This window comes from Pleuronectes platessa, chromosome 21, assembly GCF_947347685.1.
Source record: "Pleuronectes platessa chromosome 21, fPlePla1.1, whole genome shotgun sequence".
Classification (NCBI taxonomy): Eukaryota; Metazoa; Chordata; class Actinopteri; order Pleuronectiformes; family Pleuronectidae; genus Pleuronectes; species Pleuronectes platessa.
Genome location: NC_070646.1, coordinates 9,128,932 through 9,152,705, shown reverse-complemented (window position 1 = coordinate 9,152,705; position 23,774 = coordinate 9,128,932). Strand labels below are relative to the sequence as shown.

Genomic DNA, 23,774 nt, shown 5'->3' with positions numbered 1-23,774 from the left:
TTTAGTGTTGGTAATCCATAGAGGAACACACGTTTGTTTCATTTGGTCAACATATCCTGATGAGACTGTTAAGTTGTAACTACACAGTCACGGGTTTGTCATTATGAATCAAAGAATGTATTTATGAATATCTTTTAGAATACAGCCTAGTTTCAAAATATTTAATATACGGAATGTATTGTGATCTGAACAGTTTATGAAGAACATTAAAGGCATATGAGCATGATTTGTTCCCTCTAAAATTTGCCGAACAATATGTTTTCCTGTCTCAGAATTAGCAGCAAATCGGCAAAAATGACAAATCAGAACAATAACAACACGTACTGCATCCTGTTTCATAATGATATAATATATTTAAGGGAAACTAGGGAAAAAACCCCATTGATGTCATGAGATATTTAGATCTTAATCAAATTGAACAGTTATATACATTTATACATAGAGCTTATGGATTTGTATGGGTCCTCAAATTCTAATGATAATTAAAAAATGTAGATTCAAATTTATATAAAAATTGTAGCCACTGGGATTTAGAAGTGTTACAGTTGCAGATTTTAAAAGCACCACTGGAGGGCAACATACGCTATGGTGTGTAGCACAATGATGGATTTCTGGCCTTTGAATTGTGTCCAGTATTACTACCTGTAAACAAAAGGAGTCACATTGACGGTGAGAAACTCCAAAATGATTGTTTTACGCTTGAATCCGTCACATTCATTTTATATAATTACAAGTTAATGTAATGGTTATTATTCTAGTAAAGAAAAATAATCAGATGTATGCATATAAAAATGTGAAAAAGACACAAGAGCAAAGCATCTCACGATGATCCCTCCTTTTTTTGTTAGAACCATAAACTCCAGACCGCCACCTGCAGGTGGACACACTCACTACATGTGTGGTCCAAATAATAAAATCAAAGGGGAAAATGGACCAAAATAGGTTTTGGTGATTTTAAGCATTTGCGGTTCATATAAAAGGAGAAAATGCATATTTATTGTAATGTAACCGGTTTTAATCAAACACTGCAGGTTATTACATATTACAATCATGTGATTGTGGGCAGGAAACTGTGTAAACCAGGCTGCACAATGTGGATGTGACTGCGGAAGGCATTTTATTATAAACCTGGAAAACCCGAGAACGCGCCTCAGCCAATCACAGCGTCCAGGACAAAACAGCGCACTATTTCTTCTTCTTCTTCTTGTTCTCGTGTCAAATTCTCGACGCCACATTTTGTTTGCCAAACAATAACGATGAAAGTGTGGAAAAGCGCGCATGGCCGCCTGCAGACCGACTGACTGACTGGGGGAAGCGGCCCGGTGAATGGAGGTCACCGCAGACACTGAATGAGTCTCGGCGGTGAGACAGAGAGGGGGAGCGAGGGAGGACAGGACAGCGGCGAGCCGCCTTCAAACATGGCGACTCTGGAGGAAAATGAGTAAAAAATATTAAAACGCCGCGGCCTGCTTTTACTTCGCGCTCGAGCTCGTTTCTTGGGGGGGGTTGTACGTATTTATCGTCGTGCTTGTGTTCGGCCTCGGTGCTGGTGAGGCTCGCTGTTACTCGGGTGGCCATTAAAGAAGAGGCAGAGACACAGGGAGCGGGCGTTCGGGGGGGAAAAGAAAAGCAGCCCTGTTTTATTTTGATGCGTCGTTACTGACAGCTAGCATCTGCTGCTAGCTCCACGGCTCCGGAGGTAGACGGGGGGTGGGAACCATTTGTAAAGCACGGAGGGGGGAAAGAGAAAAGATTTGTTTTTGTGGAGGGGGTGAGATTGGGGATTTCTGCGCTTCGTCTACGGGGATCGGTCGCTACCAACGTGGCCCGTCGATCGCGATCCTTTATGGTGTTAGCAGCGTAGCAGCCAAACTAGCCTAAAGAAAGGGGAGGAGAGACGGCGGAGAGAGAGAGGGAGAGAGAGAAAAAAGGGACGCATTCAAATCAAATGTTTATCAGCAATTCGTCCATCACCGGCCAAATCCGCCGCATCTCCATCATGACCGCGACCGATTCTGGACTGAAGCTCCATTCGGGGAAATGATAAACGCAGGAAAAGGAGAAAGACTGGCTTTTTTTGGAGGTGGTTGGATTATAACCCCGTAGACCCCCCTCTTTTTTTTCATCCAGCTTTCTCCTCCTCCCCTCCATTTCTCTTTCAATATGCTGTTTTCCACTCCTGAGGACTTGCTTATGAAACCGGGGAAAATAGCCTGAAACCGAGAAAGGGAAACACAGGGATTTCTATCCCCCCCTTTCTCCCTCTTTCTCCGAGATCCGCTTGTCGCGACGATCTCGTTGCTTTTTCGTCCTCATCGCACACGTTTTTTTTTTTTTTTTTTGTTCCAACACATAAATGGATAGAAATTACCCGGGAACAGGATTTGGTGATCTGGGCGCAGGAGCAGGATGGAGTTACGAGAGATCGGCAAAAGCAAGGTATGCATCGGATTCAGACAATGTGCATATGCATCAGTGGCGCTTTGCAGGGCACGGTGTGACCCGTGTAAACAAATTATGTTGATGATCCAGTGCCACGGCTCGTATTAATGTGCAGTGCATTGTCATCCCCGAAACACTTGCATAGTAATAATATTATAAGCAGGAATGGGGCAGTGTGCGTGTCGTGGGGGTGGGCGGGGTGGAGAAAGGAGAAGGTTGGGGAGATGAATTGAGTGTGATTGACAGACGTGGGTTTTTTAGGTAGACCTGGCACAGGATGGGAGAGGGGGAGGGGGTGCATGTCTGGAGCATCCATAGGAATTATTGTTCCCCGTGTGCAGGCCTGGATACAGACCCCCGATAGATATAAATTCACCGGGATTGATGGGAACTGCGAAGAGTGCAGACGCAGCAACCCCCACCAGCACCACCACCTATCTATCTATCTATCCACCTCAAAACAGCCCCCCTGACAGACATCAACAAGAACTGATGCATATTAACCGGGAAGGTCCAATATCAGTAGCTACGCACTGCAAAGGGAAGCAGGGAACGCACATCTTCCAACAGGGGCGATGCCACACTCCCCTGATTTGAGATTTATCGTGCATTTTCTCCCAATCGTGATCCAGATAATTGCTGGTGGATTATGTTAATTTGCATAATGAAATATCCCCACAGTCCCTACGCATCAAACACCCAATCTGGCTATTAGTCGAAAACAAACGATGCTAATAACACGGCTAGGTTGCGTTCGCAATATGATGGTGATAATGATGGGAATGGTCAGAGCTGTGGAGGATAGCTCTTGTCTGTTAGCCTTGTGTTAGCCTGCAAGCTAGCGCTCTGTTGCATGGAAGAGACGTGAGGCCTGTGCACGCCAGCATCATTGTCTCTTGTTTGGCTGCGCGTATGTGATATTTAGACGCACGGCTAGCTGCCGGGACGTACCTGGGAGCCACCACGCCACAATATGAAATTATATTTGAGTAAACAAGCCTGGCTAATCGCTGGTGTTTGCATGCAACTTTAGCATGCATTTGCGCCGACCTGCTCCATCCAGCTGTTAGCCGTACCCACATAATAAGTGGTCGCAGACAAAACTGGTCTTTGGCCTTTTTTCTCTAAACGAACTCGGCAAAATGCATATTTTCAACTTGCATCAGTCTGCACATAACATACGTATGGTTTATTTAAACGTAAAAACGTTGGCCTTGCGGTTTGGGCCTAGTCTGCATTTCTCCCCTTAGAGCTGTGCATCGCTGCTAGACGGTGCTACCAGCGAGCAGCACAAATGCTAACATGTTCCCTTTGCCAGACATCCACGCATTTCATCTGTTTTTTTTAACGCAAACTTCTGCAGCTGGATCATCTACAGCTTTAAAATAAGATGCTTGTTTAGCTCACATCTTCAAATTTTGTTATGGTTTGGTCTCGAGGCGACATTATAATTGCAAATTAAGTGTCCCATTATTTTTGCATGACACTTTTATTGCTGATTTGACAGATTTACATCCATTATAACACAATTTTGGTATAATAACATGTAACAATTATATTATTCTTCCACTGATATTTTAGTGGATTATTATTTTTATCAGATTATCCTCCCTTAAACCTAAATATGTAAATGATTTTGGTTTCCACATGTTAAGAAGTTGCATTTTGATTTTTTTTTTTTACATTCTTTTCAATTAAAGAACAATTAACTTGCATGTCAGATTTGTATTTATTTACATATTTTACATGACCCACGCCTAGGCAGTGTTTTCTCAAGGGTCACATGTTTGGGAATAGATTAGGTTTATGTAAATGTACTTGAAAGTGAATGACAATCTCCTTCTTCCCCAGTCTTGTATATGGGAGTTCCAGATCATCCCACCCTGAGTCTGAGCTCCTCCACAGACAAGCCTACGCCACCCCACACCCTCTGCAGGGCTATGCCACCAATCACCACCCAGGGAGCTCTGGCCAAGGCGGGGCTTGGGGAGCAGCTGGACGTAGTTTGGGTGAGATAAATGTCATACCTTCCATGTCACCACCATAAGAGACCCCGACAATGACTTATTGTGTCTCTCCACGCAAGCCCTGGTAGATTGTCATTGAAAGATGATCACATTATACAGTAGCTCAGATGAATTGTAGCTGAAGATGTCACAGCCCAATTTTTTGTCACACCATTGATTTTCATAAAGTTTAGCTGATGTCTTAGGTTGGTTTACAACTACAGAGGATGATGTACTCGTAGTTACAGTAAGAACTACAGACTTCTTGACTTAGATTCTCTGTATGTGTGACAGCAGATTCACCAAGTATATTTCTGGGATAAGATTAAGTCTTGTCAAAAATCAAATCATTTTTTTCCTCTTTCCTTTTTTAGATTTCATTTGTTAAAATTTGCATTCTTAATCATTTTTCACTATTCTGTCTTCCCAAAGGTCTTTCAGGGCTCTTTGACACTGGCCTGCACCATGCCAGCCCCTCTGCCCCAGATGCATCTGTCATGAATCTGATCTCGGCCCTGGAGTCCCGGGGGCCTCAACCTCCACCCTCTGCCTCCTCCCTTCTTTCCCAGTTCCGCACTCCATCCTGGCAGACAGGTGGGGCTGAGTTAGATCTTCCCTCTTGTGTTGACATTCAAACAGGCCACACAGTCAACATGACATTTAAAGAACCTCCCAATGTTTTGCTGCATTATAATCCACAGTTTTGCTATGTGTGAATTTCCATTTAGGATTTAAGCATCGTTACTGTAATCGTTGTTCATCTTAGTCGTGCCTAATTTATTATTAATTATTTCTTAATTAAAATGGTAGTTTGATGGATATTGAGTAATTTTGAAATATATGTCTTCCTTTTCCCAACAGCAATGCACACGCCTGCTCCTCCTGAGCTATTCATCTCTGGAGCCCTTCCTGGCTCTGGATCCTTCCCCTCCTCCTCTGCTCTCTCAGCCTATCAGCATCCAGCATCCTTCTCCAGCCGTTCTTTCCCCACTGGCTCCCTTTCCCTCCAAGACACGCCCACATTTAGTCCCACGTCCAATGGCCTGCTCTCCCCACATGACCCCCTACTACACATAAAGGGTCCTTCCCAGTCTAGCCTGGGTTTTGATAGACTTCTGTCCTCACAGGGTGCTGCCGCAGCTGCCTACAGGGGCAGCCAGGATCCCACGGGAGCCGCATCAGCCCAGGCGTCGTCCGCCAGGCACCTGCAGTCCCACCAGTTCAACCTGCTGTCATCACAGCTCCAGGACCAGTCATCCCAGCTATATAATGCATCTGTCTTTTCTTCGGCCCAGCCCCAGGCTCAATCCCAGTCGCAGTCCAATTCGGCTCAGGAACGGGCCGTGCCCCGCCAGGACAGTGTTATCAAGCATTACCAGCGGCCAACTCCATCTCAGTCACAGCTCTCATCCTCTGCTGCCCACTCCCTTCAGCACTATCTCAGCTGTGGAGGGGCGGGGTACCAGCAGATAGCCCCCCACCACAGACATGCTGGCCTTTCTTGCAGCCCACTGGGCGACCAGAGCCCATCATCTGACCACAAAGCCCCCGCTCGCACTGAGCAATATCGGCCAATCATCCAGCCTCCCTATTCGTCATCCTCCTCTTCCTCGTCATCCTCTTCAGCTGGAAAAGGTACGAAAAGCAGCTCCAGCAGTGGCTATTCTTCCGCTAGTTCAGCATCATCCTCAAGAACTCCTCACACACCCCCCTCTGCTTCCTCTACGTCCTCTTCCTCCTCCTCTTCTTCTGCTACTTCTGGCGCTCATCCTTCCAACTCCATTCCCACCTCTAGCTCCAGCGCAGCCCCTTCCAGGCAGCAGCCACCCCCTCAGCCAGCTCCTCCTCCCCCAGCCCCTCAGCAGCAGCCTCCTTCCTCCTCCTCCTCAGCACCCAAATCCTGCCTCTCAGGCTACGGTTCTCCTGTACCGCCAGTGAAGAACCCCACCGCTGCTCTTACTGGTCAGACCCCACCCCAACAACAAACGCAGTCATATTCCCCTAATCAGCCCCCTACTTCCCACCTGTCTCAGTCCTATGGAGGCTTCAGTTCTCCACAAGCCCAAGACCTGAGCTCAGGTACTGCTGGGAAGGGATATGGGAGTTTAGGTGGACGAAGCCAGTCGTACTCCACTGATATATACGGATCCGACTCTGCTTATGGATCACTTCCATCTTCACTGGGTGGAGCTGGAAGCCCATCACTAGGCTACGGAGCCCCAGGTCACTCCCCTGCTCTTTTAAGATCAAGTGGCTCATCAGGTAGTGGAGCATCAGGGGGAGGAAGCAGCACTGGCACAGGGAGCGGGAACTCTGGCTCAGGAGGAGGAGCAGGAAACAGTATGACCAATGAGAGAGGTGGAGGAGGTAGTGGTGGAGGGTCCTATCATATTCAAGACTCTAGCCCCTCCCCATCAGGCAACTCTGGCATCATCCGTCCAGGGCTGCACTCCCCAGTGCCCACCTGCCCCACACAATCTCCAGGAGGTGCAGGCTCTAATAAATACATTTCCTCAGTTCTCTCCCCCACCTTCATGGCGTCCCCACAAGGCTACCCCGACACCAGAGGCCCCAACTCCCAACCTCAGTCCTATCATTCCTCCTCTTCTAAAACAAAGACAGACACTATGCTCGGGGTGGGCTCACAGAGATCCCAAGAGGAAGTAGATGATGACGATGAGTTCTTGATACAGCACTTGCTGCAAGCCCAAGCAAGTCCCACTCCCCCGTCTGCTCATCACCATCCTCAACAACCATCCCAACAGGCATCTCAACAAAGTCAGTCTCAGCCCCAGCCAGTGCCCCCAACTACTGATTCAGGCAAAGGGCTAAGCTATGACATGGGTAAGACCTCTGAGGAGAGGTACCACCCCCAGAGCGTCATACGTACCCACAGTGCTACGTCCACGGCCGGAGTCGGAAATGCGGGGTCTGGGGGGGCAATATCAGGGCTGGACAGCCAGCTGGAGATGTCATTGAAGAAACAACAGCAGCAACATCAACAACATCACCATCAACAACAGCAGCAACAGCAGAGGAGCGAGAGGTCTGTTGGAAACAGCAGGAGCACTGGAGGGAGGGGAAGCGCTGAACAAGTGCACTCCCATCTCCATCACCATGACAACCTAGGCTCTGTAGTCCACTATGGGCGGGGTGACCCATACTCCCAACACCCCCTTGCCCCCCAACACTCCTCACATAGTCAACATGTGGCTTCTCACTCACAGATGCCGACCCACCCTCAAATGGAGCTCCAAAAGAAGTCACAGGAGCTAGCTGACATCCCGTATCCTCGGAAAACACCGGAAGTCCAGCAGCAGCATTCCCAGTCTCAAGCTGCAGCCTCCCTCATGGACTCTCCCACCGATCAGTCCCGTCAGCCGCCACACCTGCTCCAGTCGGTGCTGTCCCACACCACCCGCAACAAACTGGAGCCTCATCAACAGCACCACAAAATGGACTCTCACCGGCAGCACCCGCAGCATCACAAAATGGACTCGCACCAATCACATCCGCAACACCCAAAAATGGACTCCCTCCCACCACATCAGCAGCATCAGAAGATGGACTCCCATCAGCATCAGCAGCACCATAAAATGGACTCTCATGCCCAACAGCACTCTATTAGCCAACAGCAAGCTGTAATGGAAAGCGCTGGTGGGAGACTTGGCGCAAGTAAACATCAAGCTCAGTCTCAGTCTCAAACAACCCAGCTCCAGCTCCAACTCCAGTCCCAGGCTTTGGAAGTGGCTGCGGCTCACTACAACCATGGGCCCCCTTCTCATCAGCACGAGCAGAGTCAGGTGAAACAAAGCACAGTGGTCTCTTCCTTGGACATGCTGGAGCGCTCCCTCTCTCAGACGTCCAGCGCAGACGTAGCTGAGGACAGACGCGGTGGACCAGGCAGCGGCGGGAGGAGCGGAGGAAGCAGCGAGCGACACAGACAGCAGGAGCAGCACCCGTCCCACCACCACTCGCAGCAACACTCAACCTCAGAACTCCACTCCTTCCTCTCCGAGCCTGACATGAGCTTATCTGCCCCGTCTCACATGCACCACCTCTCACAGCACCACTCTCAGCATCAACAAACCCATTCGCATCACCCTCACTCGCAACCCCCACTTCCTCACCACATATCCGCACCCTCTGCCTCGGCCCACTCCCAGTCTCAGTCTGACCCGCAGCAGCCGCTCTCATCCCAGCACACCCCACAGCAGAGCCAGTTGGACCAGCAGCGCTCGGAGCAACACCAGTTTGACACAGTCAGCCCGGGGGAAAAAGCAGACCAGAATCAACAAAGTAACCGCTTTGTGCCCCTAACTTCTATCTGCTTCCCAGATTCTCTCCTTCAGGACGAGGACCGCTCCTTTTTTCCAGGAATGGAAGACATGTTTTGCACAGAGGACTACAAGTCAAGCTGTGCAGGGGGTGGAGGTCCAGGGCAGGGAGAGATGAATGATAGCCAACATGGTCAAGAGGGAATGGATTCCATGAAAGCTGGACAGAGTGCGGGTGGAGCAGGGGGCGGTGGTGGAGCGGGCTATGACATAATGGGTCACCATGGTGGAGATCAGGGTTATGATTCGTACTGTCATGGCCTTGAAGAGCCCAGCAACAACACCATGACTCTGGATCTAGACTCCCTTAAAACCCATGAGCTCCCCTCCACTGTCAACACTGAGCAGCTTGGACTGATACAGTCCCAGGGCCCAGCTATGGGTATGGGCCCCAATAATGCTGGTCCCAACAATGTTGGAGCTAAAATGTCTGGTGGACCTGGAGGAAGTAATGCAGGAAGTGGTTCTGGAGGCCTCCAGTCTCCCATTTTCTGCTCATCTCGTCCCAAGAAACTGCTCAAGTCCAGCTCTTTCCACCTGTTAAAGGAGCGCAGGGACCCCAACACACTGCCTAAGAAAAGTTACGCTCAAGAGTATGAGTTTGAAGATGATGAGGATAAAGCTGACCAGCCAGCTGACATCCGCTTAAACAGCCGGAGACTCCCGGACCTGTTACCAGACCTGGTGTCCAGTTGCAGAAAGGGAGGAGGAAGTGGCTCTCTCAGCCCTTTAATGGGCGACATTGACTTCTATCACGCCTCTGGATACACATCTATGGGTTCACACTCTCTTATGCCTCAGGAAGGACCCAAGAAGAGAGGCCGAAAGCCCACTAGACCCAAGAGAGACGGTCCCCCTAGGCCAAGAGGCAGGCCTCGCATCCGCCCGATGCCTGAGCCGTTCACCCCGAGAGGGATGATGGGTGAGATGGGTGGTACAACAGTGGGAGGAGGATTCAGCGTGGAGGGACGAGGCAGAGGCAGGGGTCGTGGAAGTAGAGGTAGAGGAGGAAGGAGGGAAGACATGTACATGGAAATGAGTGGGAAGGAGCAGGATCCGATGCAGCACCATCACCTACAGCAGCAGCAGCAGCAGCAACAGCAGCAGCAGCAGCAGCAGCAGCTCCATCACCAGCCCCAGCAGCAGCAACACGAACCTATTCCTCCTCTGAAGGTCAGTAGATTTCTGATTTTCAAATAAGTCAAGTCACAGATATAAGACGTGGTTCACATAGTTCTTTAACTAGTAAGAGTGAGAAATGTAAAGCAGATTTTGTGTTTTTTTTTTTGTATGTGCATAGCTGCAATTGAAATTGCAATCTGTTGCTTCATCACACTACTTTCTCCTCACTTTGTTTGAACTGTTCTGTCGTGTAAAAGCTAAAAATATGAGATGCATTACTTGAAATATTTCTGTTTTCTGTTTTTTATTTTAGATTAAATTACCAATCGGAACCATGTCCTCCTCCGATGCCTTGCTGAGGACAGACTCTTTGTCTGGCACGGATCCCGCTCTGTCTGACGGCTCTGTGGGCTCAGCTCCCTCACTTGGCCTAAGTCCTGGACCCCCCTGCAGCACAGAAAGCAGCAGAAGTCAGGACAAGAACAAACAGAAAAGCCAGATGATGGGTGAAGGAGTGGATGATGAGGGGATGGAGGAAAGGGTAACGGCTACGGGATTGTATCCTAGCTTTGTTAAGTAGAGAATGCTCTAACAATGCTTAAGATCAAATTGATTGGATTTATTTTAAGTTCATGGCTTGATAGTTGTGGTTTGTGTTTTTTCTCAGGGGGATGATAAGGACTCCGAGTCCAAGGCTGGCTTTGTTGCTTCATTCTTGGACTTCCTCAAGACGGGGAAGAGACCTCCAGGCTTGGACATCTCACCAGGAATGGAGCATGACAATGGTGAAACCTCACCATGTAAACCAGGGGGTCTGCGCCCACTGTCTCCGGCACCTCCTCCTCCACCCCCGCCACCTCAATTTGGGGACAGTGAAGGGAATGGTGGTCTGGCTCTGGGCAACTGCCCCAGCCCCAAGCGCTTGGAAGATGAGCTGAAGCGGAACCTGGAGACCCTGCCCTCATTCTCTTCTGATGAGGAAGACTCGGTGGGCAAGAACCAGGACCTCCAGAAGAGCATTTCCTCTGCCATTTCTGCTCTGTACGACACTCCTCAGCTCACCTCGAACATCCAGCCCCCCCTCTCTCCTCCTCCGCCTCCCCAGCCTCAGGCTCAACCCAGCCAGGGCCCTCTCACTCCCACACTGCAGCCCCCCACGCTCAGCCCGCAGACCACCATGCATACTCCCCACCACCAGCCCCACTCTGATGAACCTGATGATCTCCAGCTAGAAGATGGAGACATGGAGGAGGAGAACAAGGAGGAGGACATTGAGGAGGAAAGAAGCATAAGAGGGGACGAAGACAATGATATGACAGAGGAGATTGAACCACAGCTTGAAACACTGGGTGCACCTAAGCTTGATGGTGAGGCGGCTCTTTATTCATTCCATATCCCTTTTTCTTCCATCAATTATTTCTATAACGCTCAGTGTAGGATAATTATTATGTTAGTAATAGTATATTAGTTGTATTTTAGTTAAATTTATTATATATTTGTAAAAAATAATTTAATCAAGTTTTTATGACATGGTGGTAAGTTGATGTGTAAAGTGACCTTAACTTCCTCTTCCCCTCCAGTGCCGCTGCCCGAGCTCCCTCCAGAGCCAGCGACTCCCGAACCTCCTTCAATCCCCCCATCTCCCTCCTCTTCCTCCTCTCCCTCTCACTCACCCCTCCCTCCACTCTCACTCCCCTCACCCCAGCCTCCAGCAGAAGAACAAGAGGAGCCCTCCCAGCCTCCGAGCCCCATCGCTCCTACATCCCCATTTCCATCACCTCCCGCACTCACTCCTCTCCCTCAGCCTGCCACTCCTCCTCCTGCGACATCACCTTCGCCTTCTTCCCCTCCTCTTCCTCCTTCCCCTCCTCCTCCTGCTTCTGAGCCTCCTACTCAGAAGGAGTCTCCCATGCCGTCTCCGGAGTCCCCCGCCTCTCCTGAAGAGCCCCCAGCTCCCAAAATCACCTCGCTGCATCTTGCCCAGAAGCAAGAAGATGCTGCCATTGTTGGAGAGAGTGAGGAGGATGAGAGCGAAAGCGGAGGGGAGGGCATCTTCAGAGAAAGGGACGAGTTTGTGGTGCGAGTGGAAGACATCCGGACTCTCAAGGTATTTGTGTTTTTTGTGTGTATATTATTAAGGGGAAATCAAGTTATGCTCTTTTTAACCAAAACAATTTGTTAAGATCTGAATCTTTCTGTGTCTGCAATGTTACAGTGACATGTTGTACTCAGTTCTGTGTCATGTGTTTCGTCACAGCTGGCTCTGCAGACAGGCCGTGAGCCTCCACCCATCTGGAGGGTGCAGAAAGCCCTGCTCCAGAAGTTCAGTCCAGAGATTAAAGATGGGCAGAGGCAGTTCTGCGCCACAAGCAACGTGAGTTCACTGCTACATCCTAGAATATGATTACGGTTCTATAGTGTATATATGGTGAAATGTACATAATGTGTGCATATAAATGGATGCCTAAATACCAAATGTGTCATTTCATCATGTTAAATGTATGTCATTTGTTTTTCTGTCAGTATCTTGGCTACTTCGGAGATGCCAAGAGGAGATACCAGCGAATCTATGTCAAGTTTTTGGAGAATGTCAATAAGAAGGACTACGTCAGAGTCTGCTCTCGGAGACCTTGGCGCAGAGCCACACCTGCTCTCAGGTACCAGTATTTACTTAATGGAAAACTCTATTCATATTAAATAAATTCTTGCTAGATTTAGCTGGATTAAAATCACCTTGACTCTGGGGCTTGTAGTTGAGCACCTGAATGCCTAGGCTTAGGTTTGAAGGGCTGGTCCAAAAAGTTCCAAAAGATAATATGGAGCAACCATCATTTGAGCCAAGATGGGGTGGGAGCATATCTATGGAAATCAGCTTTTTTCTCACAACTCTCACAAGCAATTTTGTTCTTAGACAAGACCAAAGGATAAGCCGATTGATACAGATCTCACCTTTTGGAATGAACTGTTATGACATATTGAATTATTTTGCTATTACACCTGACTAAAATGAGATTCCTTCTGTCTTTCTGTAAATCAATTCCTTCATGTGCAACAGACGCCAGTCCCTCCCGAGAATGGCCTCCCCTCCCGCGTCCCAGGCGCCACCAAAAGTAGCGGAGAAAGAGGAGAGAGTGGCTCCACCAGTCCAACGCGAGCAGAGAGAGAAAACAAGAACAGCGACCACAACAACGGTGAAAGAACCACGGGAGAAGAAGGAGGCTCCATCTGTCGTGCCTAAAGCCAAGGAGAGAGAGAGAGAGAAAGAGAGGGAGAAAGAAAAAGAGAAGGAGCATGAGAAGGAGCGTGAGAGAGAGAAGGAGAAGCGAGTGCAGCCGCAGCAGGACAAAGTAGAGAAACGTGCTGCAGAACGAGGTCGAGCGAAGGAGGAGAAGAAAGCGGTGGAGAGGAAAGAGAAGGAAAAGGCTGAGCGCCCGCTCAAGTCCAAGCCGGCCAAAGTGAAGGCCGAGCCACCGCCCAAAAAGAGGAAGAAGTGGCTGAAGGAAGTACCTTCATCATCAGACTCCGACTCATCAGATGAGGCAGCTAGTGAGACTGAAAGTGAGCTGCCATTTTGATTCTTTGTGCTTGCATTTTGCGGTTAGAAGAGTTTATACCCCTTTTGAGGCCGTAATAATGAAGCTGCTTCTCTTCCACTCAGTGCCAGTGAAAGGCGGAGTGAACAACCGTGCCATGAGAGAGATGTTCAGGAGCTACGTAGAGATGCTGGTCAGCACGGCCCTGGACCCTGACATGATCCAAGCTCTGGAAGACACAGATGGTGAGATATCAGCTCAGTTATGCTTCAAACTGGCTTTTTTTATAAGTCTAGTGACATGTAGATTGTGAAGCTCAGGCTTTAATTGTGTAGGAACATATCTGTAATCCAACCAGACCTCCCTTTTTGGTGCCATATTTTCACAGCTTAAATGTCGGCAACCAAAGATTGCAATAAATATCACAGCACCTGCCAGGTTTTAGATGAAGTCATCCAGCTGAAAAAACCTGCTCTTACGACAGCAGGGGATTTGTTAGCAAGTTGTGTAGCGTGCATATTCAAATGAATCTTTTAATGGGTTTTTAAGAAATCCAAATAAACGGGAAGTGACAGGTTTGACGGAAAGCTCCCGGAATCCTGAAAAATTTGCACCCAGAAAGAGCCTCTTTGATTCTGCCCTGTCGTATTATAATGATTGGCAGCAGCATGAATGATCGCTAATGAAACTTCCTCTGTGTTGATTGGCCACCAGACGAGCTGTACCTCCCACCGATGAGGAAGATTGACAGCATCCTCAGCGAACAGAAAAGGAGGCTGCTGAGGAGAGTCAGCATGAACTCTCAGCACCAGGTGATCTGTCCTGAATCTCTCTCTCTCTGTCACTCTCTCTTTCTTTCTCTTATGGCTGAATATTTTCTGCATATTTATTTCATAATACTGTGCTCCTTTCATTTAAATGGGCATATGTTCTATTCTGTAAAATATGCTGATATTTGTGTCTTGTATCAAGCAAAAACGTCAAACAATTACCGTTTCAAGCCACCTCGTGGTAGAATTGGTTGTCTTTTTCATTGTAAATATACCCTGGTCTCTACTAACTAGACTATACTAAAGCTATAACAAGTGATATTAACAGATCATCAATAAATGTGTTGGTAGTTAAAATAATCACTCCACTCAAGCTGAAATACAAAATTAAGCAAGTTATGTTTGGTAGGCATCTCTTCTCCCTGTGACTGAGTGTTATTCTGTGTCCCCCTCCCTCAACAGGAAGTCGTGCATGCTTATCCCCAGATCATTGTAGACCCCCTGGACTCAGGAGTGGTGAGGGTGCGGCTGAGTGGGGATGCTTACAACCGCAAGACCCTCAACAGAGTCAAGAAGACCCTGCCTAAACCACAGGTATGCTTCTTTGTGGGTGCTTACTCAGTGATGAGTCATCAGGGCCTTTTATATGTATTTAACAGCGTATTTATTCAATTTGAATGGTCCCTTTATTCACATTTGATTTGTTGAGCTCTCAAACAATAACGGGCTCATCTTAGGACATTTTTAGCCTATGACCAGGTGATTGTTCCTGGATTCTGGGTGAGATAATTGAAGCACTTGAGGATCGTGATGTTGGCTTCCTGAGGAGCCGAAAAAATAGACACTGAAACCCCGGCCTCAACAAATATAACCACTGCTGTTAAAAGCAATAACAGTGGAGTGTGTGTGACAGATGGATCGCTGATGAGTGAGAGAATAAAACAGTTTGAGCTTCCCCTCAAGCACCTGCTGCAAGTTTCTGAACCGGCTCCGCTCTTCCTCTTTCTCACACAGAACTGCGGAGTTTATATCGACGTTTAGCTCTGAGATTGTTTTTTTTATTGATGCTGGTATAATCTGACAATTCTAAATCTAACTTCCTTCTTTTAGGACCTTAAACTGTCATCCGAGTCGTATCGGATCTACAGTCTCTACCACTCCCTTCATCACTATAAATTCCACACCTTCTTACAGTGCAAGAAAGAGGTAAGAAAGCGTGTCCCCAGGGTCAGTATACACTTTAGTCATGCTTGAAAAGTTTAGTTTTTTGTTGCTTGAGGTTGTAGATACTCATCAAATACAGTCAACAAACCTCATTAGACACAGATCCAGCTCATATATGTAGATTGAGTCACAATTATCTGTGCTTCCATCCCACTTTTCCAGACCAACACCATTGAGCAGGCAGCTGAGGACCCCGGCCAAGAGGAAGTGGTGCAGCAGTGCATGGCCAACCAGAGCTGGCTGGACACCCTCTTCGGCTCCTTCATCGAGCTGCTCACGCTCAGCACCAAAGCCTGAGCCAACTGCAGCAAGACGCAGAGAATTCATTAAGGCGAACGGATTCAAAAAAAAATTGAGAAGAAAATCCAAACACGGACAGAGATGGATCCTACTGTACAGCCCCCCCACCCTCTTCAAATCTCTAATATCTGAGGATGAATTTTTAAGGCCCTTGACGAACAAAAGCGGGTCTGTTCATGTGACCTCAGACACTGGCCTCTTTTCTTTTTCTTGTTGTTGATAAATGACTTTAAGAAATATCTTACTTTGTGAGAAGGGGGACCCCACCAGACACGGGGCCGCTGGTGGGTCAAGAGGGAATTGACGGTTGTTGAAATGGGAGCGACGCGAGGTGGACAAAGGACTAAAAGTGGAGGAGCCGCAATTGCCAAGTCAACGGAGGAGCCACTGACATCTTGTTAACTGTGTGTCATGAAGACAATAGTTCAAAGAGAAACTATTACCGCTTAGTTTTTACATAAATTATTTTTTTGAAAAGACTAACATTCACTGTTGGCTTTTGAAAAGAGTGGAAGAGGGTGAGAATGCTTTTTAACCTGCGTGTCGAGCGTGCCGTGAGCAAACGTGAACATGGACTCGTCTACGGATAGAAACATGAAATGTGTTAACAAACACCCTCCCTCTCATCCCGTGTTACGTCACGGGCAGCACCAGTCCGCTGTGTGATAATATATAAACACATTTTTATTATTTATATGAGGAGGTTTTTAACTTAAACTCTCACAAGCGCTGGGTCCGCTGCCCGGACATTTTAAATACCTTTTTCTTTTTTGATTTTTCACAGGTTCAGTGTACAATCGGCAACCCACATATCCGAGTCGTCTTCCCCTCTATACAGAAAGAACAGACGTAGAGACAGAAATATTGTATAAAATACAGTGGGTGTAAAATAACAAAAACAAAGGAAGAAAAGAAAAAAAAAAAGAAGGGAATGGGAAATTCTATTTGAAACGTAACATTGTCGTTCTTCAGTTCAATCATCAGTCATGCAGGTGCAAAGAAAAAGAAGTAAACTATCCATTTCCCATGTGGGAAGAAGGAGTATAAATAAGTAATATTTAAAGAGGAAATAGTCATTTCATTTTTATCATTTTGATGTTTGTCCATACTATGACTTATTTTGAAAACAATCTAATTTTCCATAAAAAAAGGAAAAAAAGGCGTGTAAATATTGTACAGTTCTTGATGAAATTCTTTGTCCTTCTGTACATTAACTCTCCTGTATTTGAGAAACAAATAAAATCTGCAAAGAACAAATGCTGCTTGATTCCCCGACTCTTCTATACTACTTATTCAAAAGGCTGTTTTCAAGAGGCTTTGACACGTTTCTCACGTGGTGAACGATGATTGACAGCTGAGATTGACTCACAATTGGTTGAGCAGGTAATCGGCGGGACATCGACAACCGCCTCCATCCCTTGATTGCTACTGGGCAGAATCTGGCTCCACATGACATCATCTGTGCAAGATGGCAGCTTTCTTTCTGGGGACATTTTGGCTTCATTTCTGGATAGTGGGAGGAAGTGGAGACACATCATCCATCTTTATGAACAGTTTGTGGTCCAGTCTAATGCATGGAAATGCTTTTCACATTGTTGTTGGTGAAGGAGAACGGTTTCTTTGTGCTCACCTCAAATCTGAGACAAGCACCCATTAATATGATTTATGATATCACAGTTATGGTTCAATACACAACTCAACACAAGTTAAATGTGGAAATTTAAACATATTAACATTGATCATGAATTGAAATAAATTTTAAATAAGACAAATTGTCATTTATCATTAAAAACAAAACAACTGAACCAATATGAGAGACTATTGGGGCCTTAATGAAGATTACATTTTTACGAGATTTCGAAAATGTCATACGATGAGAATTAGGTCTTGTTTTAATGAGAAAACGTCATAACATTATGAAAATAAAAAATATTTTCAATTGTAATTACGTGATGTCCTCACAAGTATAGCGATATAGACGCGTGTGTTTGGCCCCACCTAGCGTTCTATGCTGACGTCACAACTGGAAAACGAAACTGAAAGAGTCGGAGTTTCCCGTGAAGGAAACTTCACGAAGCGGCGGATGCGTGTGTGTTTTTCTCTCAGCAGCTTCCAGCTCCTCAGAGTGTTTCACATCTACTGCGACTCCATCACAAACCTGCAGCCGCTGTCCTGCATCACAAGTCCGGCTCCTGACCCCAGAGAAACCCCGGTACCTGAACTCAGCACTGAACCAGGCAGGAACCTCAGGTGAGAAACTACAGGTGAGGACAGCTACTGTACTTTACTGTTTGTGAACGTATCCTTTTCAACAAAGAACAAATTTTCCTACAATCAACAGTGAAGACCAAACGTTATAAAAGTCTGATGCAGCACTAATATGGATATTGGCCTCTTTAGAATGAGTACTTTTTACTTCACTTTACTAGTACTTTTTCTAATCAGACATTATTTACTCATATCAGAGTATTTTTTGTTTTGAATCTCAGGCCTCATATTGTCCTGCTTCCTCTTTCCTGATATTCAGAGATTCAGAAATCTGAGCTGCACCAAGAGCTCTGCAGAAATCAGGCTATTCTATCTTTGATCATTTAATGATAACGTGTGAGGAAAGTTATCCTTCATTCTAATAATAATGATGATATTTGCTTTTAATGGTAACTGATTTATATTAATTCTATCGTACAGTTATTTAATCTCCGCCACTGGGAAGGAATTGTGGCTACTGCTGTTTCCCTGCTCCCAGTCTTTGTAAATGTTGTATAGTAATGTCAGTTCAAAAGAAACAAAAATATATATTATATTTAATAATTCACATTTGCATATAACCTGAATTAGTTTTAATTGTAATTCTCTAATTGAATCATTATTTTAAATCTAAATGAACAGTTAATTCGAAATTCCAATGTTTAAGTAGCAATTCATATTATTTAGATGCCTTTAATGATACTAATGTGATACCAATGATAATTCTTTGCTGTATTAATTGTGTTGAAAAATTAGTAAATAGCCCCCTCTGCAGGTGAAACGTGTCTTTCCAGATGGATAAGAAAATTATAATGAGTTTAAACACAAAAACTATAGATAAATATGTATAATTAAGATTATTAAACTATTAATCTGTTGTATTCAACTTAAAAGACTAGAATGTTGATCTGATGAACACTTGAGTTTCAATAGATAATATCACCTCAATATCATAAAACCAAACCTAAATCCATGACTACAATTCAATGGATTAAATTCTCTCTGTTTCCTCAGTTCAACTTGCTCCTGCAGAAATGTCACAACCGAAGCCGCTGCTCATCCCGTGGCTGCAGACGCAGATCGACAGCGGCCGCTATCCTGGTGTCCAGTGGACGAACCCGGAGAAGACAGAGTTCTCCGTCCCCTGGAAACACAAGTTGAGACAGGACTCCTCCGACTCTGACGTGCTCATCTTTAAGGTAACGCTAGGACAGGAATCACGTTTTAAAGTTGTCCATCATGTAGTCAACGTCTATCTGTTCATATAGTTCAACTCCTTCTACCTCTCACTTCCCTTTAGGCCTGGGCTGAGGTGAGCGGCAATGGCCGGGCCAATGGAGATGCCTCAGTCTGGAAGAGGAACTTCCGCAGCGCCCTGCGATCAAAAGGCTTTAAGTTGGTCGGCGACAGCAAGAACGAAACCGCCAACCCTCACAAAGTGTTTCACTGGCCGAACGAGTCAGCGTCAGGAGGTGAGGACCCACTGGGGCGTCCGTAGACAATCACCCTTTGGACTTTTATTGTAGTGGATAACAGGCAAGTTGAAGAGGACTTGATCCTGTGATGCACTGTACAACAATGCACCGATCCGATACCATGTCTTTAGTTTCTCCCAGTTTTATTTCCCCAGAAATCATTTCTCTTCTGCTGCTCCATCCATACCAACGGTTTCACTGTACTGTCACTGGCAAGTTCTGTTTCTAGAGCAATGAAGAAGAAAGGATCTCCGGTAGAGTAACATCAGAAATTTGGTAAAGGTGTGAGTCCAGTTTGGGCTACTGTAAAGAAAAAATGTCCGCCTCCCGATGTAGATACAAAGTATTTAAATGTAAAGGGCCCGTTCTAGAGTCAAGAAAACAACAACTCCTACAATTTAGATGACAAACACTCGTGAAAACATCAATAGGATTATTTTTATAAATTCAATAGATCCCTGTCGCCATCGTCCTACACACCGAACCTTTAAAGGAAGTTATTGTTGTGTATTCCTATTTAGTTTTGTTCTTTTTCTGTAAAGGCCGCCAAACAAAAATTGTATTGCACGTATTTGTAATTGTACCACTTGCATACAGAGCTGGTAGAATCCAGCTGCTACAATTCATTATATGAGTTGTTTTCTGTTTGTTCAACACTGTGGTATCGGTTCAGTAATCGTAAATCGTCCGATACGCAGACTCCAGGTGTCGGGAAGAGAGAAACGCTATCAGAACATCTCTGTTCTCTAATGTTGTCCACTTTCTGTTCACATCTGTGGGATCACAACACCAACGCTGTGTTCTGGAGGAGAATAAAAAGATAGTAAGCGTATTTCTTTGCTTTCACCCTCAAAGCTTCTTCCAAGTCTTCGCCTGGAGCCCTCGTCAGAGAGGACTCTGCTCTGCTCGAGGACTGCGGCTTCCCCACCCAGGAGGTAAGTGCCTGTGTTCTCGGGGTTGACTGGGGATGTATGCAGGTGCCTCGTAAACGCTGTGCAACGATGCAGCTACATCCGAACTCATTCAGGTGCGTGTGTGTGATTAGAGCCAGGACATCTCGTGCTTTCAGGACTGCCTCTACCTGGCGGAGGACACTGTGTTTACAGGTAAAGGAGCTCTATTTTTTTTACTTGCATGATTTGTGTATCTTAGAAGACACATTAACTACTATATTTTGCAATTAATTTGAGAGTTACTAGAAATGTGCAATCTCTGTTTAGATGATTCTGAATAAATCAATGTTTCCGGCAGAGCCCACCATCAACCATGATATTCTGCAGGAGTGTCTGAAGGGACTGAGCCTTGGTCCTGAGACAGGTACACTGATCAGCCCTGCTCCTCATTCACTTCCTCCTCGCTGCTGCAGCACGCGCAGGAAGCCGAAGAGTAACACAAGGTACTTTCCTCGAAAACCCTTTTTTTTTATTTTGCTCTCCAACTTTTCTACAGAGGAAACCACAGGCTTTGAGCCTGTTCCCGAGCAACAGCAGCGGCAGGATCAGGTGGTGATTGGTGGATACGCGTTGCCCGGGCAACAGCAGTATCCAGTAACGTTTGAGGGTGCGGGCAGTGAAACTGGGTTGCCTGAGCAACCGGCACATCCAGAGGGGGGAGCTGTGGGAGGGGCCTGTGACGGGCAGCTGGCAGAGCAGTTCCTACACACCATGAACCAGACCAACAACGGAGATCATTTCAGTGAGTTGACAGTCGGCGCTGTGCAAAGGAAACGTGGGGTTCACACAATCACTCAAAAATCTCCTCCTATGATAGTATTAAAAATGAACATCTATTAGAGTGACATTCATAAACTACATGGCCTGGTGTGGTGGCCATTTCTTTAACCGGCTCTCATGCACATCTCCTCTTCCTGTAACCTCAGAGACTCACTTCAGGGTGTCGGTGTTCTACAGAGGGCTGAAGGTGATGGAGCACGAGGACCTGAATGAAGCTGGGATCCGATTGGTCTACAGGTAACATCAGAGTAATGATTTCATCCCACATATCAGACAGATGCTCCAATCAACACTTGAGCCTTAAATTGACTCAGAGGAACATTTATAGATTTGGGGAATTCTTGTTTCTGTACGGTACTTAGCTTAGCACAAAGACTGGAAACAGAGGGTCCAGAAATGTAGCCAAATAACCCGTATACGGACATGGCTGCCATCTTGTGTATCTGGAGCCAATTAGGAGAGGCAGCCACATTATCAAAATCCCACCAATACACACACTTGACCAAGCATCTATGAGAACATTTTATTTGACATGTTTTTAGTTTGCCGTTTGTCCCAGAAGTGGTTGGGTTTATGACCTATACTGCAGCCAGCCACTAGGTGGCAATCAAGAGGCTTTGGCTTCACTTTGTCAGTCTAAGCTGTTTCCTTCTCCTGTTAACAATATTAATGCTGCGCAAGGCTAATAACTTGTTCTGGTTATAGATTAATATTTACCTTACAGACATGAGAGTGAGATCCTCTCATCCGGCCAATAAAGAAAATAAGCATATTCCCTCAAAATGTCGAACTATTTCTTTACTGATTATATGATCGGCTGTTCAAATACTCAATAACCATATGAATACATGTTGTCATCACATCAGCCCTCAATTCGTGGGGCCAGTTTTGGACAACGAGTCCGGCCTGACCAGGGTCTTCCTGCCGAGTCCCGGAGCCATGTCGGATCAGACTCAAGCCAAACTGACCCAACGCATCCTGGACAAGCTGGGCGGCGGCCTGGATGTGGGCGTGTCCGGCCATGTGGTCTACGGCCAGCGACGGGGGGAGATCAAAGCGTTTTGGAGCTTCTCCAGGTTCGATCGCAACCAACCGCCTCAGGAGATCTCGAAACTGCAGCCGCAGCCACTCTACATGTTCAAAGACTTTCTGCGAGGTGGGTGAAAGGACACACAATGCAGCTTCGTAGCACACCCACGAATAAATGTCGCCTTGACAGAGTGGGCTGGTCTGATCCCGCTAGGAATTATGGAGTTCATCAATGGGAGAGACAGCCCCCCCTGCTCCCTGTTCTTCTGCCTCGGGGAGAAGTGGCCTGACCCAGACAACAGGCCTTGGGAGAAGAAACTCATCACAGTGGAGGTTAGGAAACCTTTGAATTATTCACACTCCCTCACAGACCTTAAAGCAGAATGTCGGTGTGGTAGATTTCCCTTTTTTTTTCTTCATGTACCTCCATCAAATATCATGAGTGATCAAACCCCCCAAAATTGCCCACTCCGGGGAGCTGTAGTTAGCGGCACCTTTCAAAAGGCAATTCTGTCTCGGTATTGATTAATAGCAGAGAGAGAACAAAAGCCTGAATACCAGCGGTGACGGCTGATCCCTCAGGTGTAGCAGCGTTTCCTGCTATGCATGCAGAGAAATGAAAAAAAAAAAGTTAAAGAAACCAGCCCGACACGTCTCATTGCCTGAGCTCACGCCGACTTCTTACGTCACATTCGGGCACCTTTTGTCATTCTTGTCATCTGATTTCTGCCCCCCCTCTGCCCGTCCCTTTCTCAGGTGGTGCTGACTTCTATAGAGCTGCTGAAGAAACTCGCCGTTGATGGTGGCGCCTCCTCCCTGCAGTCTGTGGAGCTGCAGTTGTCCCTGGAAGAGATGATGGAGATGTGCTGATGTACTTCGAGATGCTTGAAGGATTTCACTCTGCACCCTGAAACCAACCAGGGAGAGAGCCAGGGGTTCGGATCAGGTGCTCACAATAATTGTGTTTGCGGTCAATACACAGACGGTTTCAAGCAAATATATAGAAGGAGAATATATTTGTAGCACATTTAATCTTATATACATTTTGATACTGTCATATATAATATAATGAGACGATGATCCGGATGGATTTGACAGGGGGGATCTCTGTTTATCTGTGTAATATTGAGTCCAGCTTTTTTCCTCTTAAAAATAACATTTCCCACTTGTTGCAAGAGAATGAGTCAAAGAAAGGAGATCTGTCAATCAGCTGCAGACGTTAACAGTGACTCATGCTGCGTTCAGGTCCGGCAAATAATGTGTTTGTGGTGAGATAAGTGCCTTCCGGCTTCATTTTGTGCTGTTGGGCCCAACTGCAATTTTTTTCTCTAAAGTGATTCGATTTCCTTGAAATGTGAAATGATCATTTGGTAATTTGTTTACATTGTCAATGTAAATGTTTCAGAATAAAAGCGTTTATAAATGAAATGAATCCTTATATATTTACTGGAAAAAAACGCAAACGCACAGAAAGAAAGGTTTCAGTCGCAGTTATCGACGACACAGATGTGATCAGAACATCTGGAATCAGACTCGGACTTATTTATGGGTCTCAG

At 46.3% G+C, this 23,774-nt stretch overlaps 2 protein-coding genes across 4 annotated transcripts; both read left to right on the top strand.

The window, feature by feature from the left end:
- The first annotated feature begins 1,083 nt into the window (after window positions 1-1,083).
- Window positions 1,084-16,991, top strand: prr12a (proline rich 12a). Of its 2 annotated transcripts, none has more exons than XM_053413546.1 (15): window positions 1,084-2,439; window positions 4,294-4,451; window positions 4,881-5,042; window positions 5,310-9,958; window positions 10,221-10,448; window positions 10,575-11,274; window positions 11,488-12,014; window positions 12,165-12,281; window positions 12,431-12,564; window positions 12,963-13,465; window positions 13,566-13,685; window positions 14,155-14,252; window positions 14,673-14,804; window positions 15,321-15,416; window positions 15,597-16,991. In XM_053413546.1, exons 1-15 carry the CDS (start codon window positions 2,357-2,359, stop codon window positions 15,729-15,731), a joined length of 7,842 nt encoding a protein of 2,613 aa, XP_053269521.1. In that variant the 5' UTR covers window positions 1,084-2,356; the 3' UTR covers window positions 15,732-16,991. The 2 variants fall into 2 exon arrangements, with proteins under 2 accessions (XP_053269521.1, XP_053269520.1); XM_053413545.1 differs by having other exon boundaries at window positions 10,221-10,478.
- A 780-nt stretch (window positions 16,992-17,771) lies between these two features.
- Window positions 17,772-23,646, top strand: irf3 (interferon regulatory factor 3). 2 transcript variants are annotated; one of them, XM_053413220.1, is made up of 11 exons: window positions 17,772-17,984; window positions 18,996-19,180; window positions 19,282-19,453; window positions 20,312-20,391; window positions 20,502-20,562; window positions 20,708-20,773; window positions 20,906-21,151; window positions 21,336-21,426; window positions 22,056-22,345; window positions 22,433-22,551; window positions 22,975-23,646. In XM_053413220.1, exons 2-11 carry the CDS (start codon window positions 19,016-19,018, stop codon window positions 23,086-23,088), a joined length of 1,404 nt encoding a protein of 467 aa, XP_053269195.1. In that variant the 5' UTR covers window positions 17,772-17,984; window positions 18,996-19,015; the 3' UTR covers window positions 23,089-23,646. The 2 variants fall into 2 exon arrangements, with proteins under 2 accessions (XP_053269195.1, XP_053269194.1); XM_053413219.1 differs by having other exon boundaries at window positions 17,772-17,998.
- Window positions 23,647-23,774: the final 128 nt, after the last annotated feature.

Coding starts and splice junctions, on each gene's coding strand:
- prr12a (XM_053413545.1), top strand. CDS start 2,357: ATGGATAGAAATTACCCGGGAACAGGATTTGGTGATCTGGGCGCAGGA. Junction 14,253..14,672: donor GCATGAACTCTCAGCACCAG/GTGATCTGTCCT, acceptor CTCCCTCAACAG/GAAGTCGTGCATGCTTATCC. Junction 14,805..15,320: donor AGACCCTGCCTAAACCACAG/GTATGCTTCTTT, acceptor TCCTTCTTTTAG/GACCTTAAACTGTCATCCGA.
- irf3 (XM_053413220.1), top strand. CDS start 19,016: ATGTCACAACCGAAGCCGCTGCTCATCCCGTGGCTGCAGACGCAGATC. Junction 21,152..21,335: donor CAACAACGGAGATCATTTCA/GTGAGTTGACAG, acceptor CTGTAACCTCAG/AGACTCACTTCAGGGTGTCG. Junction 21,427..22,055: donor GGGATCCGATTGGTCTACAG/GTAACATCAGAG, acceptor TCATCACATCAG/CCCTCAATTCGTGGGGCCAG.